General features: G+C 40.1%; 1 protein-coding gene across 3 annotated transcripts in view; it reads left to right on the forward strand.

Moving 5' to 3' along the window:
* The first annotated feature begins 321 nt into the window (after positions 1-321).
* Positions 322-19,271, forward strand: part of LOC130921842 (F-actin-capping protein subunit beta) — a 31,858-nt gene continuing 12,908 nt past the window's right edge. Inside the window, exons 1-2 of one of the 3 annotated variants that reach the window (XM_057846148.1) lie at positions 322-574; positions 17,796-17,885. In XM_057846148.1, the coding sequence (XP_057702131.1) occupies positions 572-574; positions 17,796-17,885 (93 nt within the window). In that variant the 5' untranslated portion in view covers positions 322-571. Of the gene's footprint in view, positions 575-15,100; positions 15,416-16,169; positions 16,533-17,795; positions 17,886-19,271 lie in introns of those variants that run through there. The other 2 variants (XM_057846147.1, XM_057846146.1) reach the window with 2 other exon arrangements.

Here is a 19,271-nt window from a genome sequence, read left to right on the forward strand (position 1 = left end):
TGTGAAAAACTACACCGCTCTCCCCTACACTGTTGACCGTAGTTAATGCTTGCGCAGGATATTGAAAAAAAAAATAAGCAAAAACATCATATATAACCTTTAAAACCTGTTTCATTGACGTCCAAGACTTCTCATCTCTAAAAGGCTAGTGAAATAGCGACGGATTTGCAAGAATATGATTTGTCTGTTCAATTGCAACGTGTTAATGTACAGTCACAGTGCATCTGCCCAAATGCGCCACTCCTCTCTTGCCATACTTGGCAATGCCTTACTTGCTTCGTCGCTATTGGCTGTGGCGGAGAAGGCCCTGCGTGACCCGGACATGCAAGCGAGGCCCGTTTTTCAGACTGCAGCCTCTCCTTCCTGTAAGACCGGTTGAGGAAGTGAATTTCGCTGACAGGGCTGGGCTCACTGAGGGAGAGGCGAACAAAACATCTTCCGCGGGGGAAAGAAAGAAAAAAAAACAAGAAGAAGAAGCAATTGGAGCGCTCTAACAAACCAATCAAAGGCTAGAAGGCGTACAGTCACCGGTGAAATCGTGCCCCACTGCCCAACTGAGACAGCCGCAGACATGGTAAGGGTCGCGCGGTTCGAGCTCTGGCGACACTCGTTTTGGTGGGGCTAGCGGCTAACCAACAGCTAAGATGCTACGCTAAGGTTAGCTTTAGGTGCTAGCTGCTAGTAACCCGAGCGGAACAGCTGGAGTTGCTCCAAGAGTTGCCATTAAGTTACACCCGCCTTACTTTCCACTTACAATTACCTTCCGCGCATCGTGAACCTGGACACTTTAAATTTGTGGCCAAGCGAGCCGCAGCTTTCTACGTCAAGTTAGCTGTTAGCTGAGCTGGGTGCCCCGTAGGCGTAAAGTTAGCACAGGATGTTTTGGATTTGACACAAGTTCGTGAAGTGGATTTGAGAGCAGTCCCGATATAACACACGCTCAAAACCCAGCCCTCTGCTTATGTACCACCCGCGCACAGCCACGTTAAAATAGTCTAACGTGGTGCCCATTTCTATATTAAGACTGACTGCGCCCCCTTATCCGCTACCATGACAAGCTGTCAGTCTCAATTGATCACTTTCGGCTTGTCGTATTCATTTATTCCCTTTTAAATTTGCATTTCTTTAACTTTCTTAAGCAACCAACTTCTAGAGCTTATATCATTTTTTTTTTGTTCAAATGTCTTGAATATGTCCGTGTTTCAAGCATGTAAAGCAATTATAGCCTTTGCATTTCTTATTAGGACGACAGCAGCTCATTTGTTAGGACTTGGATATTTTGGAAACAAAAGTTAGTTTGTGAAATACCAGCTAGTTGCTGGTTATATTCTGGTCTGCCCTCTGTTTTCTGCCGAGGGTCCGTTGAGTCAGGCACTCACCATAGCATATGGTTGACACTATTTAGTGCTGCTGCCACTCTTTGCATCACTTATTGCACGCTTGAATGTGTGTTGTCGATGTGGCATTGCAGCAGATTGTGAGTCAATTTACCATCAAGGGATTTGAATTAATAAAATAGTGCATCGTCACTCCTTAAAATTTACATTTCCATGTGGCCAAAGTTGTCTTCTGCCCAAAATGGTACGAGCAGCTGTCCCTTCTCCCCAGTCGCCTGCTCTCCCCAGCCTCACCTCATCCATCCTGCTGGCTCAGCTCTCCCCCTGACCCTAAAGTTGTTGCTCAGAGCTCATGTTTACTCTGAGACGGGAGCACTGCTAAACACAACGTCAAAAGGGGCGCAGGTGTCTGGTGGGCTAGCCTGATGCAGCCGCTGGGAGCGTTTTTAAGACGAGGCGAAAGAAACATTGCCTCAAACATGACCTTGTTAAGGGTCAGATTTGGGGAAAATGTTTACATGAAGCAGGCACTCTGACATCTTTGACCATTGGCCAGCTGCATGCGTATACGTTTGATAACTTCACTAATAACAATCAGTAGGCAAGACAAGTAAAGAATTTGAGAGTTTAAAAGAGGGAATGTGTTCTTACGTTGCAAGATACCAACATTTACAATATTTGGTGTAACTTTATTTTTACAGTTCAATTTGATTAACATTGTGACCATTGAGACATTTACTTGATCCATTGTGCAGAAAATTACTGATTAATTGTCTAGAATGCATTGTTTAATAAAAATGTAGGAACACCGTCTCGTGTTCTTGACGCCAGTCTCAATGCTGGGCTTACATTGAACAGAAAAATGCTGGCTGGAGGTCAGCATGGAAGTAAGGCTACCTCAAAGATGATGTCATATGCTTCTTTAGTCTTGCAGAACACTCTGGGGCTCAACCTAATAAGACTGAACTGTTGTGCAGGAGGAAGGTTTCTGCAATTAGTGGTTCACTCCTGACCACTTGTTTTTCTGCGATTTGAGATTTTAATCACAGATGGTCAGAGTCGCGATGTTAAAGGCGGAATGGACAGTCAGAAGTGTCATATTTTCACCCACGCAAATACCTTTGCAGGTATGAAGCGTGACCCAAGTGGCTGCTACCAAGCCAGCAAAGTATTACCATGCCATAGATGACTTTAAGACTTAAACTGGGTTCTGGCGGTGTCTTCAAAAAGTCTTAAATATACTAATCTTTCTTATTTTTCTAAAAAAGACATTGACTTGTATGGTAGGTCTTAAATTCCTTAAGTTTTAAGTTGCATTGCATTATGTAAAATTGTCTGTCACGGTGATGCTGCAACAGCAATTCGCAATGATTTTGTTGCAGATTGGGGTAGCGTTTTGTCAGCGACGAATCCGGAGAGCAAAGACGCAAGCCTAAAATTGCAGGGTCCAAAGTGGAACGAGTCGATGGCAGGGCTTGCGCCGCATCCGTACAAACAGAAACCGCAGTAAATTCTCTTGCTGCGCTGCGACTATAGCAACACACCTCCGCATGTCATTATGGGCATGCACAGTTGCCACTAGTGGCAGCTCCTCATTTAGTGTGTGTTGCAACATTTGCCTGTGTTGTGTTGTAGTTTATATCATAAGCTGTATCTCGTCATTGGGAAGTGTTCAATATATATGAAAAATACTATAACCTTTTAAGGCAGAAACTTTTTGGAGATACACTACTACCCTGGCCGGGCACGTCCGCTCTGCTTGCCCAGCTTAGCACGCTCGGGCTTCGGTCACCGCGGCTGGCACTCGATGCTTGCTTAGCCACACTACTCCCATCACACAGTTCCCATCTTCCCCTCGCTCCGCATGTGCTTCCCCACCTCCATGGTTGCACTGAATTTCCATGGCTTCTTTGAACGCTTTTCGAACAAAATGTCCACTTTTGAAAGGTAATGGCAGGGAGGGAGACGAGTAGCCAGTGCAACAATGTTGAATGAATAAAAAAAAATGACAACGATAGAAAGGTTTTGTCTGCAGTCTTTAGTGGCTCCTTCAGAGGAGGCTCGTCAACACATCCATTAAACGTTTCATTTTATCAGTGCTTCTGTTTCTATACGATTTTGTGTGTGGTACATAGGCATGTGCTGGTATGAGATTTGGATGGTATGGTAACCTTGAGCAAAAATACCGCGGCTTCACGGTATCACAGTATTTCAATTATAGCTCTAAAATGTGTTCTTTTGAGATGAAATTTTTCCATTGAACAGGAATTTTTTTTCACAACATATTTCGAAATTGGAACATCAACATGAAAATAATGTTAGAATAAATAAAATAAAAAAAAATAAAACTGGCTTTAGCCACAGCTCAAGTTGCTAAATATTAGAACAAAAATAATTATTTCCATAAAAAAGTAAAAACACTTTTAAATAAAATTACATATATATACTGCATATATACTGAAGACGGTACACAAGAAAGCCCGCCCGTCTCATCAGACCATAGGACATGGTTCCAGTAATCCATGCGCTTTGTTGACATGTCTTCAGCAAACTGTTTGCGGGCTTTCTTGTGTACCGTCTTCAAAAGAGGCTTCCCTCCTGGGGTGACAGCCATGCACACCAATTTGATGTAGAGTGTGGTGTATGGTCTGAGCACAAACAGGCTGACCCCCCACCTCTTCAATCTCTGCAGCAATGCTGACAACACTCCTGTAACGAGTCACATGACATTTTGGAGGGAAAATGACAAGCAGTACTCAATTTGGACATTTAGGGATGTACGTAGTTTCTATGGGGTGTACTCACTTTTGTTGCCAGTTGTTTAGATATTAATGGCTGTATTTTGAGTTACTTTGAGGGGAAATTGAATTAACTCTATTATATAAGCTGCACACAGACTACTTTTCATTGTGTCAAAGTGTCATTTTGTCAGTTTTGTCCCATGAAAAGATATACTTAAATATCTGCAGAAATGCGAGGGGTGTACTCACTTTTGTGGTACACTATATAAGCTCCATCATCAGTGGTGTAGAGCAGCATTGTGCCACATGCCAAAGTGCAGTGGTACCTCTACATACGACATTAATTAGTTCTGGAAGTAGTCTTGTAACCTCAAAGTTCCGTAAGTAGAGACACGTTTTCAATGTAAATGCCCTAATCCGTTCCAAACACTACTAAAACGCCACATTCAATTTTATGATCGGGGTAAAACCGGAATAAAACAACAACCAAACACATTTGAATCATTCCATATACCGAATTTTCAGACTATAAGTCGTGATTTTTTTCATATTTTGGCTGGGGGTGTGACTTATACTCAGGAGCGACTTATGTGTGAAATTATTAACACATTATGATATCATTTCACATGTTATTTTGGTGTTTTGGAGTGACACTGATGGTTTGGTAAACTGGTTAGCATGTTCTTTATGCTATAGTTATCTAAATAACTTAATAGCTATGGCCATGTTCGCATTCTGCCTTTGGCAATGTGTGTTCAATTGTATTATTGACATTTTTATATTGAAAAGCATGCTTTTAGTTTGTGGCTCTTTCACGCCCACGTGGGGGCGCACTCGGACTTGTTTACGCGAAGAAGAGCGCTCACACGCCAGAAGAGAACGGACAGCTTTGTAGCTTTTAGTGAGTGGGCGAGTTAACGAGAGAGAAACACGGCTGCGAACCTACGGTCATTTTTTATGCTTTTAAAATATCTCTCCAGAGGCAACGCCTGTGTGTATCATCTTTTCTGTTGTTGTTGTGTGTTTTCCACCCGCGATCGGATACTTGGAGCCAGTTTTGTGGTTGTTTCAACGATGTGCTAATGCTAGCGAACATATGCTAACCGTGTATGTCATTGCTGTAAAAGCACCTAATTATCATTTTTTTTACATTGATGCGAACCTGTTTGGTATCGAGGACCAAATTGATTCCGCAAATTATACGGACGTCCAGCATCGTCATTTGGGAGTTCGCTGTATAGCCAGGACCGAGCCGTAGTGTCCTGGTGAGGACAGTATATTCGCATTTCGTTGTTCATGCACTGTACACTGTACATTTATTCAGTATGTTGTTCTCTATTGTATTTTTATATTAAATTGCCTTTCGAGATGACATATCTGTTCTATGTGTTGGATTTTATCAAGTAAATCTCCCCCAAAAATGCGACTTATACTATGTTTTTTTTCTCTTCGTTGGGCATTTTATGACTTATACTCAGGTGCGACTTGTTTTCCGAAAAATACGGTACCTAACCTAATCCTTCATACCTGTCATGAAGAAGGTAATAGAACATAAGGCAAGGTAAATTTATTTATACACCACAATTCAACATGAGGCAATTCAAAGTGCTTTACATTACATGAAGGTCATAAAAAGTGGACTGGTGCGGTTCGCTATTGGTGTGAAAGCAACCGCACCGTGATCCGGACTATAGCTGAAATCGCATACATTTTTGCACGCAACAGGCTTCCGTAGCCAGGAAATGTTGTGTGGTTTGCATAACAGTCTGTGGTTAGCAGTACGTCGGCCTCGTTTTTGTTGTTGTTGTTGTTTTTAATATTGTTTCAGGATGAGCTCGTATTTCTCTTTTTAAACGCAGTTTTTGCTCTTGTGAAATGAAATTGCAATTCTGCATAGTTTGAAGAAACACTCAGGAATTTTATTTTGTATTCGCATTTAATGCTCCTTTGCAAGTGCAATCTTGGCAAGTCAAAATAAATGTTATTGTAGGCAATAACAATTTTTTTGTTTTACATCTCCTAAAACACAGGTGTCAAACCGATTCCAGAAAGGGCAAAGTGGGTGCAGGTTTGCTTTCCAACCAATGAAGAGGACACCTTTTCACCAATTAGATCTTTTACATGTGTAATCAGTTAAACTTTGTCAGGTGCTGCTTGTTTCAGCAGGAAGTTCATTGGTTAAACTCTCTGCGTTGTATCAGTTGGAACAAAATCCAGCACCCTCTTGGCCCTTTCTGGAATCGGTTTGACACCTGTGTTCTAAAATGTTTGTAACTTGACTATTCGAACTAATTGATAGGTTAAACGATTACTTAAATAATCGATAGATGCAGCGCTAGATTGTTTACTTACTAATTTTAGCATGTTATCTTACCCAGACCGTTTTGTCTAATGATCGAACGATTTTTCCACATTCGTAAGTTTGTTGTCAAATCCCAGGTCGCTTGCTCAAATTGCAATGTGAAAAGGAACCACATAAAAAAATTCTGGACCAATGTGTTTGGTGCATACCAAAGAAAGTGAACTGTCGACTTTCCTGGTGTGAATACACCCAAAGTGACACAAAAAAATAGGGCTGTCCCAAACGACTAATTTTCTCCCGATTAGTCAGCCGACTATTTTTACGATTAGTCGACTAATCTAATAATTATTTTTTAATTTTTTAATTTTTTTAACTAATTTAGCAATGAAATTTTTGTTGACGCTTATCAATTAAAAAAAACATATTGGAACACTCAAATCATTTATTAAAGTACAAATAAACACGTAAACAACAATAATAAATCACAAATAAACAATGAGTTCAAATGCTGATAGAATTAACTAGTGTAGCATCCCGATTGAAAAGATGGTCTCTTAAACTGATGGTTTACAACTTTTATTCCATCCTTGATGTAAACACACCGTAAGAGTTACGGCGCACACAAATAAAGCAACACAATTAGAAATTAACAAAAACTTTTCACATTTTTCCTTTTAAACCTTATTTATATATCAATGAATTGCCTATATGAATTGCCTTTACCTTATTACCTTATCATTGACAATCTCTCCCTTGAGTGCAATCACTGTATATACTGTATATATTTATGACCTTTTAACCTTATATAATTTTCTATACCATAAAATAAACCATAACATGAAATAAACCTTTCAATTAGCATTAAGAACAATACTAATAGCACTTATAGGCCCATTGTCAATGAAACATTATTATTTAGTAAGGCGACAGCACCCTCTGGTGTACAAAAAAATGAAAGAAAAAAAAAAAAAAACCTTACAAACTGCGTGAAGGCGCTTGAGGTGTTTATTCACGGCCGACGTGCAGCTAAGCTTGGCACTGAAGAGACAGGACAGAAGAGTGTACTCTCCTTTGTTTCTTTGAAATAAGTCAATGTTTTGGACACTCTGGTGCACTTTTTTTTTTGCTTTGTGCCGCTTTCCCTGCTTGCAAACAGAGCATCCGACATTCTAACTTTCCACGCATATATTTTTTTAACCCTTCATTTACCGTCGACGGCATGTTGTGCTCGTCGACGGATTTACGTCATCGATGACATCGACTACGTCGACTAGTCGGGACAGCTCTACAAAAAATGTGAGGACACCTGTGCTCTAATGTGCTACTAATGTAGTGAACTGTGTGTGGGTTTAAAAAAACTTTTCGTGAGACAGTAACACGAGGAGACCTGTGCTCTTTTGGCTAAGACACCGAACCCTATGACAACAACAACAACACCGTCGCGCCTTTGCACGTCGTCATACTGCGACGCCCAAATTGAAACTTCAACAAAAGGGCATTAGGAGCGCAGACTCACATTACTGAAGCATCATGGAAAGATTATGACCAATAAGGCAGCAGGATCTAATGGCACGAAGCAGTATTTTCCCCTTAGAGGTGTGACGTAACCTGAAAATTACGTTTGTAGAGATGTTCGTAAGCAGAGGTACTGCTATGTCCCTGTCATTGGAGCCATTGACCCTTTACATATTCTCATGTTTTTCAACATGATTTATGCAAGTCTGTTCTAAAAGTAATATCTGTTTTCATTCAGAATCCTGATTTTATGCATTTCAAAGTATGAAATGTAAAAATCGATTAGCAATATTTGACAAAAAATCGCAATTAGTTTTTTTCGTCTAAATCGTGCATCCGTGTCGCAAATGAGTAATTCTAATTTTCTGTCCATCTAAAACAGGAAACTGCCAGGCCGCCATGACCATTTTTGCTGCTAGAAGTATTGAAAAACAATGTTGATTGTCTGCACCCAACAACCTGAGCTGAAGCGGGTGTTGTCAAGGAAGTGTGTGTACTGGCTGCCACGTTGTAAAACTGCACCGCCCCTACTGCATGGCATGAATACTACATCGTATTCACACAGACTTGGGGGTGATGTTCAAATGGAGATCAAAATAGAGCTCAGGTCATGTGCATGCAGATATGTAATGGGGTGTTTTCTGTTGATCTGGTCGGAGCGTCTCCTTGTAAACGCCCCCTTAGAAATACCCAAGTGGCACATGATACTGTATCATTTTGCACTATACATGCACACGCACGCACAGTCGCACACACATACACAAGACTTATGGAATCTCCTGTCAGCAGATACAAATTAATGCATATCCTGGCACGAGTTAGATTTTTTATATTTTTTGTAATTTTTGTTTGTTTGTTTTTTTTCTTGCAAGGTTGGCTTTAAAATTTGCCATAGAATTGTCATTAAATTCTGTTCTAGGTGGTCTTAAAATGTTTTTTTTTTTAAGTTTTAAAACTTATCTTGTTCAAACCTGTATTTAATCTTGTTACCCCACTGATGGATGGGCTAAGTGCAGCCTGTGGGCTTCATCTGACCTGTCCCCAATCAAACAACATTTATATTGTGAAATACTACCACAGCTTAAAAGTTTATGGATTGCACAAACCTGTGTCTTATTAAAAAGGCCAACATTTAGGTTTTTGTTTAATATATTGGGCGGGTAGCTTTTATTACATTCAGGGAGAAAAGGGTTTGTTGTCACATGGGTTGTTTGCCACACTTGCTATAACATGACTACAAGAAGGCATTGTTGTTTGTACTCTTAGTTACACATTGTTGTAACTTGTAAGAGGCAATTACTTTTATTTGGGACCTATTAAAAAGAGTCCGGGTCTTCAGTATTGTTTTTATGAGCTTTTACACAATAGGTTCCTAGTTATGAAAGTTTCATCAGCAAAAAGTTAGGTGCACAGCTACAATTGTTATACACATTCTCTAGCTAGCCAGTTGCTTGCTAGCTGTAACTTTAGCTTTTAGCCCAGAACACGAGTTGATGTTGGTTGTCACAATTTGGTTAGGGATCATACCATGAACAAGGCAGATAATTGATTTGTTCATCTTTTATACGGTTTACCCTCACAAAGGTTGCAGGAGTTCTAGGGCCTGTCCCAGTTAACTATAAGCAGGAGGCATGGTACACCCTGGACTGGTTGGCAGCCAATCGCAGGGCACATGGAGACAAACAACTGTTCACAATCACATCTATGGAGAACACATGTTTTGGGGATGTCTGAGGAAACCTAAGTACCCAGCGAAAACCCACACACGCACAGGGCTAACATGCAAATTCCACATAAAAAGGCCTGGGATTGAACCCTTGACCTCAGAGCATTTTTTATTGTCACTATACTTGAGCTGGGTGGTTTACCAAAAATTTACCGTAATCAAGATGGTTCATGATGACTGACGTAATTTTGACCATGCCGGTAAATTCGTTTTTTTAATGAAACGAAAAAATTAGTCTTTTCAGCCCGCTTTGACCATGTGTTGTTCGGCTATACCGATTCCCCTTTAAGAAAGCAGCCAGTGTGCTTACATGTGAAGTCACGTGGCTATCAGGAAGGCAAACAATAAGAAGCCCGGTACGCTAACGCTAGCAGCTAACGCTTCAAGTGAACGTGATGGAGTCAGATAAAAGTGAAACGGCTACTGGTAGCAAGGCCACAGGCATTTCGAGTATAGCATTAATCGAAGCTCATAGTGTGGTGGTGGTGCCAAGAAAGAACTCGGCGTTGGATGTCTGGAAAATTTTGGGATTCGAGAAGATTGACGAACCATGGAGCCCTACATCGGTTTGACGGCTCGGATTTCCAACCTTGTGACTCTGCTTGTCGAGACTCAAAAAAAACTCTTGACATGACCTTATTCAGCTGAACAAACTTGTGACTTGACCCGACTCGACTTGATAAAACTTGTGACTCTGCTTGACTCGACAAAACCTCGTGGCTCTCTCCACATAACCTCATGACTCTACTTGACCTGTCCACAACAGGAAAGACTTGGGACTTGCTTGAGACTTGGACCAAATGACTTTCACTGGCTTGTGACTCTGATGTAAAGGACTCTTGCAACTGTCTAAAAAACTGTTGGTCTTCCACCACATTCCCCAGTTTTTCGTGTTGTGGCTGGTCTGCCCTGTTTTTCCCCTGCATATTTAAGGGAGAAAAGCCCTCTGGGAGTGACATTGCTGTGTACTCTTCTGTTCTCAGTTTAGTCTCAATAAACCCTCTTTATTCTCATGCTATATCACGTTATGTTGTCCCTTCTAAGAGTTTCACGGTTGCCTCAGCTTAGGAGTGACCTGACTCATGAGTGTTTTGAGAAGGAAGCTGTTGCTTATGTGAACCAAATTTTTGATGTACGCTATTAGCTGCTTTTAATGTTTTGTACATTACAAAAATTGTACAAAAATCCTCTCAGGCTTAATAAACGACTATTTCAGTATAAAGTTAACCGTTCAAATCAGTAAATAAAATACTCAAGTCCCCATTCTCTATGTGCAGCTTTCAACTATATTCAATTAATTTAATGTTGTGAATCAACCGTTAAAGTTGTTAAAATTGCTCCCGTTATTCCATAAGTTCGCTTCAGTCTACTTTCGACATATGAAAGTTTTAAAATTGTTTAGATAGATTCAAGTCAAGAGTTTGCCTATTTAGGAGTATTTTAGATAAAAAGTTAATTAGGTTCACTTGGAAGGTTCTCTACAGCAGCCTTCCAGGGAAGTCTACTGCTTTAAGATGGCGGCTGCTTACTAACGCCGGCAAATCTGTCATTTCGCATCTAGTTCCTTATACATGTGATATCTAGTACCGTAGCATTATGTGAACGTAGTTTGTAGCGGATGTCGGCGGCAGTCAGATATTATTGTTTATTTTTTATCTAGCGGGATGAGTTGAGCCAGAGCCGTAAGTTGTGCATTATCATTAGCTAATCTGCAATCTTTCCCCTCTCACTTGGCTGCTCGACTTCTTCATTGGAGACAATGCGCTTTTACTCGTGTGTGAGTGAACTCTTCTTCATGTACTCAAATACGTTCTTTGTGTGTACATGCGTTCTTACTCGAGTGTGTATTACCTGCTCTCCGCTTTTTGCGTCAAAATAAAAGCATGAATCATAAAATAAAAGTCAACATTATAATCAAATACGCATTTCACCAAAGGGCAAATCAGTCATATTAATAATGAAATGAAGTAAAAAAAATAAGATACTGTGAGGTACAATAAGAGACCGTTTACCCGACAAAAAAAAAAGAAAAAAAAGTCTGTAGACATAATGGCGGACGAGACGTCTTAAAGTTGAAACCACGTAAATCAAGTACGCTGTAACCCAGGTACTACCTGTATTATACAAAAATTTCAGGGATAATCAAGACACCCTTAAGATTATTTTTATTTTCCCTGTTAAAGTTACCGATTCTTTGAAATGTATGTGTAACCCTTTAAAAGAGCTGTTATTCTAACATTAGTGGAAGAGTAGTAGTGGCAGTAATAGTGAAAGAAAAAATTGTTTTGCTTTTCTGCTGTAACTTGTTTTTGACTGCATTACTTAAAGCATATGCCTGTGAGTGTTATTTTTCTTGTCTATCAATGTTCCTGAGGCATGTGTGTGTGTGTGAATATCAATTGTTTAGAGCAGGGGTCCCCAAACTTTGTCCTGTGAGGGCCACATAACATTTCCGTTCTCTGATGAGGAGCCGGGGTCAGTTTGTAACAGAAAAAGTGTGACGATTGCAGGAGTGCCTAAATGTAAAAAAAATATTGTTTTTCAGAAAGCCAAAATCAAATAACACTTTCTGGATTCTTCAAGGAACAAAAGTAAATAAAATAAAAATAATATATAATAATAATAAATAATAATAACAATATTAATTAAATGGATAATAACCAAATAACCCTCTCTGAGTTCCTTACAGAAAAAGGCCAGGAAATAGATAACACTATTGAGGGGGAAAAAACAAAAATCAAAATGCTCTCTGGTATTGTTCAGGGGGCCGGACCAAATGTGGAGGCGTGTCGTATCCGTATCCGTAGTTTGGGGACCCCTGGTTTAGAGAGTTAAATGAGGGCAATGGATGCTAATTATCGTTAGCATGTGAATGGTGTCGTTTAATATGTAAAGTATTTGTATTAAGCTAGTAAGTGTTCAAAAAATTATGTTTGGTTTTTTTTTTTTTTCATTATCACCGTTAAAAGTTTACCTCAACTGGATTACAATAAACTGCTTTAAAACCATCAACTCTGGACTCCTTTTGATGGACTGTTAGCTCGGTGCCAAACTACAGTCAATTCGCATCTCCACCATGCGTGGTCGGTTATATTACGACTGACCACAAAGATCGACTTTGAATATTTTTTAGATCTACGATCTCAAACTTAAAATCACACAACCTGGACCCCCAATGTCTGAGTGTCGTGTTAAAGAAGGGAAGGACAAGAAATTCACTGTACAGCCAGTCTGCAATAAAAGGAAATTATAGTGCTCGACTTGACGTCCCACCTTGCCACTGGCTGCCCAGTGAAGAGGAACACAATCCGTATAGTATTACGTACGCAGTCACCGCCCTGGAGCTCACCTATGCTTCCAGGGCTCAAGCTCCCTTGGCGCTTGGTGCCCATGGTGGTTTCACATGTCCTGGACGCTTTTAGCCACGTGGCCCCACTTTTTTGGAGCTTCGCTGCTTTAACAGTAGAGCAGTGCTGTTAACTCTTTAATTTTGTACATAATTACATTTTCCCTTTCGGTACCACTTATCCTCACAAGGGTCGCGAGGTGCTGGAGCCTAGATTTCAGTTGACATCGGGCAAAAGGCTGTCTAAGCTCTGAACTTGTCGCCAGAAAGTTAAAAACATGATGACATTGGTATCACCATACAGTGATTCTGGGACACGTTGTTATCCACAAGACAATTAGATGTACAGTATCATGATTTACATTTTTGTGAAAAATAGAATATTGAAGAATATTTAAGGCTTTAAATGTGCAACCTACATTTGTGCAAAATTAAATGAATGAAAAAAAAGGGGGGGGAAATGTAAAATTCTGATGATGGTGATGCAAGATGTTTCATTTGGAGCAGAAAAATATTATACGGTATTTCCAGTTTTTTTAAAAAGACAGAAGAGTCCAGTACCAGCCACTACTGCCGGGTGTTGCGTGAAGAATGGCTAACCGCTAGGTCTGGCACAGTACAGACTAAGGATGCAACGATACTTAGTTTTATATTGAACCATTCAATACACTCTCTTCGATTCAATACGGAAAAACATTCGGTCCAACTGGAAAAGCTCCCAAAATGTATTTCTGAACTTTTTTTTTTTTTTTGTGGTCTCTCTGGCCATAATGTCCGGCGCACCTTTGCCTTTAAAAAAAAAAAAAAAAAAAAAGCTATGAGAAGGCTCGTCCCCGCCAGCAGCCGCCCCACCACTCCTCCCCCAAACTGCCTGAAGTGTGGGAGCCGTGGCGCACGAGGATCATTGCACGTAGGGAAAGACAGAAGCTGAAGGAGGCGGCTTGCTGGCTTTCAACGTCATACAAATCCATTGTGTGGCAGCATTTTAAGTTTGCTGATACGCTATCCCCATTCGTACATTTTTAACAAAGCGTGTCTGCACGGATATGTATGGCAAAGCCCGCCAATATATTGTTGCCGACTTGGCTTCTACGAATAGCCTTGTTTTGACAGCAGACAGCTTAACACCCTGGGACACAGAGAACTAACTCGCGGTTACATGATGAACAATGATTGGCAAATTAAGAGCGCTGTGCTTCAAACTCGTCCTATTTATGAAAGTCGATTGTCAAATGCTGGTGTTGTGCAGTAATGAGCAGACGTGACTTCTGTGACGTTTTTTTAACTTTTTTTAATGCCCCGACAACACTCGTGGGCACAACACTAGATATCATCAAATAGCAACCTAGATGTGCTACGTTAGATCCGCCCAACTCCCATGCCATTGGCTGCGTGAGCCCATAGTGATCATGGGACGTGTAGTCCATATACATCGATTAATTAAAAACCGCCATGACTGAATGGAAGTTAAGCAGGCCAAATCAATCCATACCAGTGACTATAGATAATGCTGCAAATATTGTTAATTCAATACGTTACACAGATGGACTTGGACTACAAATAGGATGTTTTGCTCATGTGGTGATCATAGCTGCTAAGAAAGCTGTAGCAATCAACAGTGTGCCCCGCCTCACTTTACAAACAGTAAAGCTTGTTCCTAGCCCTTTTATACAAAATTTCTTCAGATCAGTAAGAAGTAAGCATTCAAATATTATGCACTAAAATGCATATTTATAAGTCGGCATTGTTATTTTTGCTTGTTGGCAAAATAAAACGTAAAAAAATATATATATATTATTATTTTTTTGTTTGTTTCGGAGCATCGAATAAAAAATCTTGTCTTGTATCGGAAACCGTACCGAACCGTGACTTAACTATACCGTTGCTTACCGAGTACAGACAAAAACAGTTGAATTAAACTCACCCAATACCCTAATTTCAACTGAACATTACATATTTATAAGTACTTTACATTGGCTACTTGTAGCTGCTCTCAACTCAGTGAACACTAATGCAGACATTGGATTGTGTTGCGTTCAGGTCCAACTCCAAAGAGGTGTGTCACAAAGGGGACGGAAGAACCAGTTGCGTATGGCACACACAGGACTTTATTGATGTTGACAGGCAAAGGAAACAATAGTCAAGCGGTAATGGACAGTTGACATGCTAGCGAAAGCTGGAACGCTGACGACCTGACACTGAATTAGAGATGGGATGCTCGAGCCTTCCTGCTCGAATCCGATTCGAGCAAATGAAGTAGAGGCGTGTTAAAGCAATGTTCCGAAAACTGCGTCGAGCAAGCCAAAAATCTCGAGGCCTCGAACGTCACAGATGTGTCACCGAGTCACACTGTTTCCACAGGAAAATGAAAACTCGATGGGAGCCAGCCCGGTCAATCGGTGGGAACGCAATAAAAAAGTGGCAGATTTGCTCATTTTCCAGTCAGGAGTGAGTATATCATTATCACTTTAATTTCATTAAATTCATTGTTATACACTAGATAGTGGCATTCATTTAGATATTTAGAATAGATACAAATACGACACAACCACCCCCCAGAAAATATACTTAATAAAAAATATTTCATAAATCTTTCCTTCCTTTTATTCAGCTCAATTATTTCCATCTTATGATTTTGGAAATCCTTATACTATGCAATAAATGATATACCTGTTCCCGAGGACTGTGCTTACTGTACTGCAATATTTACAAAAAACAATACAGAGTTACTCCTAGACATCTAAAATGAGCCACTTAAAAAACTAGCACTGTCGTGTATTCCAAATACTGTTTGAACACATCTTCAAAAAGCAATGACACAGGCTTAAAACGGTCAACTTTAATTGTGTGAATCACACTTAATGACGACACAATCCCACAATTCAAATAGACGACATCCACATAATTCTATTGAAGATAAGTAGTGCTGAGGCAATTTGAGAACTTTATAATTTTAAAAAGAAACGTGCACTGCTTATCCAGTAGATGGAGGTCTTGCAGTGTGTCAAACGCCTCGAAACAGCTATTCAATTTAGGGCAGTTGTCTCAAAACTTGTTCATTGTTTCGGAAAACCTCAGTTTCCCCATCCCTACACGGAATGCTATGTGTACGTGCCTTATATACCGTTCTCAGTTGTTCTTTGTGACATAATAAAGAGTACACAGTGTTTGTGATGAAAGCTTTGTGATGCATGAGTGTGATGCAATATGCTGGTACATGACAGAACCCCCCTCTCAAGGGAATGCTCCAGAAGTCCCAAGAATTGACCACACCAAAGGCTACTATACTAATCCACCGACCCGTCAGAATCCATGTCCTCATCTACTGAGGGCATCAGCTCAACCTCCTCCTCGCCAGTGGCGGAATCAACCACCAATGAGTTCAGTGTCAAGTTCAGAGTCAGACAGTCAAGTACGAGACTGCTCTTTGGTGGCACCGTGCCGGGCAGGAGGTCTATGGTGGAGTCATATGGCCGATGAGGGGGCATCAATAGCCAAAGCTGGGTTCACCGGAACCGGGGCTTGTGGAACCAGAGGTTGTGGTGACGACGGAGTAGCCAGTTTGGTGAGAGTTTGGATCACCTGAGTCAGTTGTTCTTGCTGTTGCGGGAGTTGTTGCTGGTGTTTGTTGCCAATCTGGATCAACGATTCGATGTCACCAGACAGCCGGGAGATCTCTTTCGTTTGGTGAAGACGGTCCAGGGCAGAGGGTTTGTACGCTGGTTCCATGTTGATGAAGTCGTACTGTCACGAAGAGGACTGAGGAACCAGTTGCGTATTGCAGACACAGGACTTAGTTGATGTTGACAGGCAAAGGAAACAATCAGGTCAAGCGGTAATGGACAGTTGACATGCTAGCTTTTTTGTGCCTTATATACTGTTCTCAGTTGTTCTTTGTGACATATTAAAGAGTACACAGTCTTTGTGATGCAATATGCTGGCAATATGTTTGTGCATTGGTATTTGACAAGGAGGACAAAAAAGTGTCCTACTTCAGGCTGCCCAGGATGCTGGAAGAGGCATTTAAATGGACGACATATGGACACCCTATTTTCTGCTCTTTCGGCATAAAAATATGTGTGAATGGTTGTCTTTGTGTTAAGAGCTTGTTGTCTTGTTATCCAAGAGTCCGTTGCATAGCTGGGAAAATCAGTTGTTATTATTCATTAATTTTTTTCCCGATACAAACGAAACACAGTCATTAAAATGACTACATTGAAATGATTTCACAGAAATCCCCACATAAGATGAACAGGTTAGCCTAGCTGCGTGGTGCCTTCCCAACTAAAACTTATAGTAAATCTTGACCACCTCTGAAGTAAATAAACACGTAAGAAAATAAACATCTTGAAAAAAAAAATCTAATATCACTTAAAAAGGATCAGAATTTACACTCCATTTATTAAACTACACAGGTTTCGTTTGAAATATTTTGGTTTTCACTTTCCCCAGAAATTGACCAAAACAAAAAACTCCTACTCTTTCACACTTTGCTGAATAACAACATTAACGCCTTGACCATGGATAATAACGGATTCGGAAACTCAACTTGCGAATTCATTTTTTTATCAGGCATATACTCATCTGCCAAGATATGAGTGTGATTCATGCACAGTTGGAAATGTTCCTGGTGCAAACTAACAGGGCGAGCATCACTTGGCTTGCAAGCGTGTGCAAGTAGTTTCTTCACAGAAATCAGGTTTTCACCTGTTGTAGCTGGTCACATAATACTGTGCTGTCATTTAAAAAGATGACTGTCCGTTCAGCCGATCAAGCACAATTTTATTTTGACATCCAAGTCTGACTGAGCCAATTCTGTGTATTTCAGAGTGAACAGCAGTTGGACAGTGCCCTGGATCTCATGAGGCGTCTGCCGCCTCAACAGATCGAAAGGAACCTCAGTGACCTCATTGACCTGGTGAGTTACATACTGTTCTAATTTTGTCATTATTTTCTTCCCCCTGTGTGGTGGTCTTGGCTGAACTTTTTACAGTACTATAATAGTGATTCTGAACCCACTGGGAGAATTTACAGTGATGAACAATCATCATTTATAAACTTGAGAAAACAGGTATGTATGAAATACCGTAATTTCCCGAATATAAGGCGCACTCGAGTATAACGCGCACCCCAAATTTACTTGTCAAATCTAGGGAAAATTATTGTACCCGTTTATAACGCGCACCCCAATTTTAGCACCAATAAATAGAAGAATACAAGAAAACAGAGCTTGTGTACAGATACAGAAATGTCATTTTACACCCTGGTGAAACACAGCACAAGCATAGCACATTGGTAATTCAAAACATTACCGTAAACTGACAATATGTAAGGTTATAATATGATTTGACAACTTCTCCAACTTACCAGAATCCTGGAGAAAACAAAACAGATGTGGCTTTTCTTTTAAAAGGCTGCTGTATAACTTGCTCGTTTCATCATGATGAATAAATGTTTCTTCCATGGATAGATACGGTAAAATAAAAGTGAGGCTCGAAGTCGGAAAACCGAAAGCGCGCATTGCTGTTGACTAACAAGAGGAACTATTGTTATTTGAGTGTGAGTTTCCCGAGGGACAGATATAGTTGACGGACACAGAAAGTCTGTGTTGTGTTACATTTGTTACGGTCAGAGTTGTGGAGCTGCAATAAACGTTGACTCAAATGAGTTCAAGAAACTAAATTCTGAGCTTTATGAAGAGTGAAAAAAGCAGAATTTAACACAGACGAAATCATTCGACCAATCGGAGTGAAATATTACCGTGTAACGAGTTATAACAGAATTAACCGGGCGGAATTTAAGTTGGTATGTTGTATAGTTTCCAGGGGGAGGTATACACATGGAACGCCATAGCAGAAGCTATAATGGGAAAAGTTTTCATCTGCCTAGATGCTTAAATTATTAAGTGGAATTTTATTTTTTTCTTAAAAAACACATTTTGTTTATTCTGTTTCTGTGCAGTATTAATATTGTTGTCTTTTTACTTAAAAGAGGCATGGTCTATTGTTTTTACATGTGATTTCTTAAAAAGTAGTTTTGAATTTAAGAGTAAACATTTATTGCGTTTAAATGGGTGTACTTGATCTATTAATATATACTGTATTCTCACAGTGTTATTGTAAATCTTTTTTTTTTTTTTTAATTGGGGGTGCAATAATATCGCAATAATTTATGAAATATCGCACACTAAAATTTATTATCGCGACAGGCCTAGCGCCTACATTTTGTGTTGGTGCACCTTTAAAAAAAAAAAAAAAATTTAGGCGCACCAGTGCAACCAATGCAAAATGTGTGGAGCCTTGGC

Source organism: Corythoichthys intestinalis, chromosome 9 (assembly GCF_030265065.1).
Source record: "Corythoichthys intestinalis isolate RoL2023-P3 chromosome 9, ASM3026506v1, whole genome shotgun sequence".
NCBI classification, from domain to species: Eukaryota; Metazoa; Chordata; class Actinopteri; order Syngnathiformes; family Syngnathidae; genus Corythoichthys; species Corythoichthys intestinalis.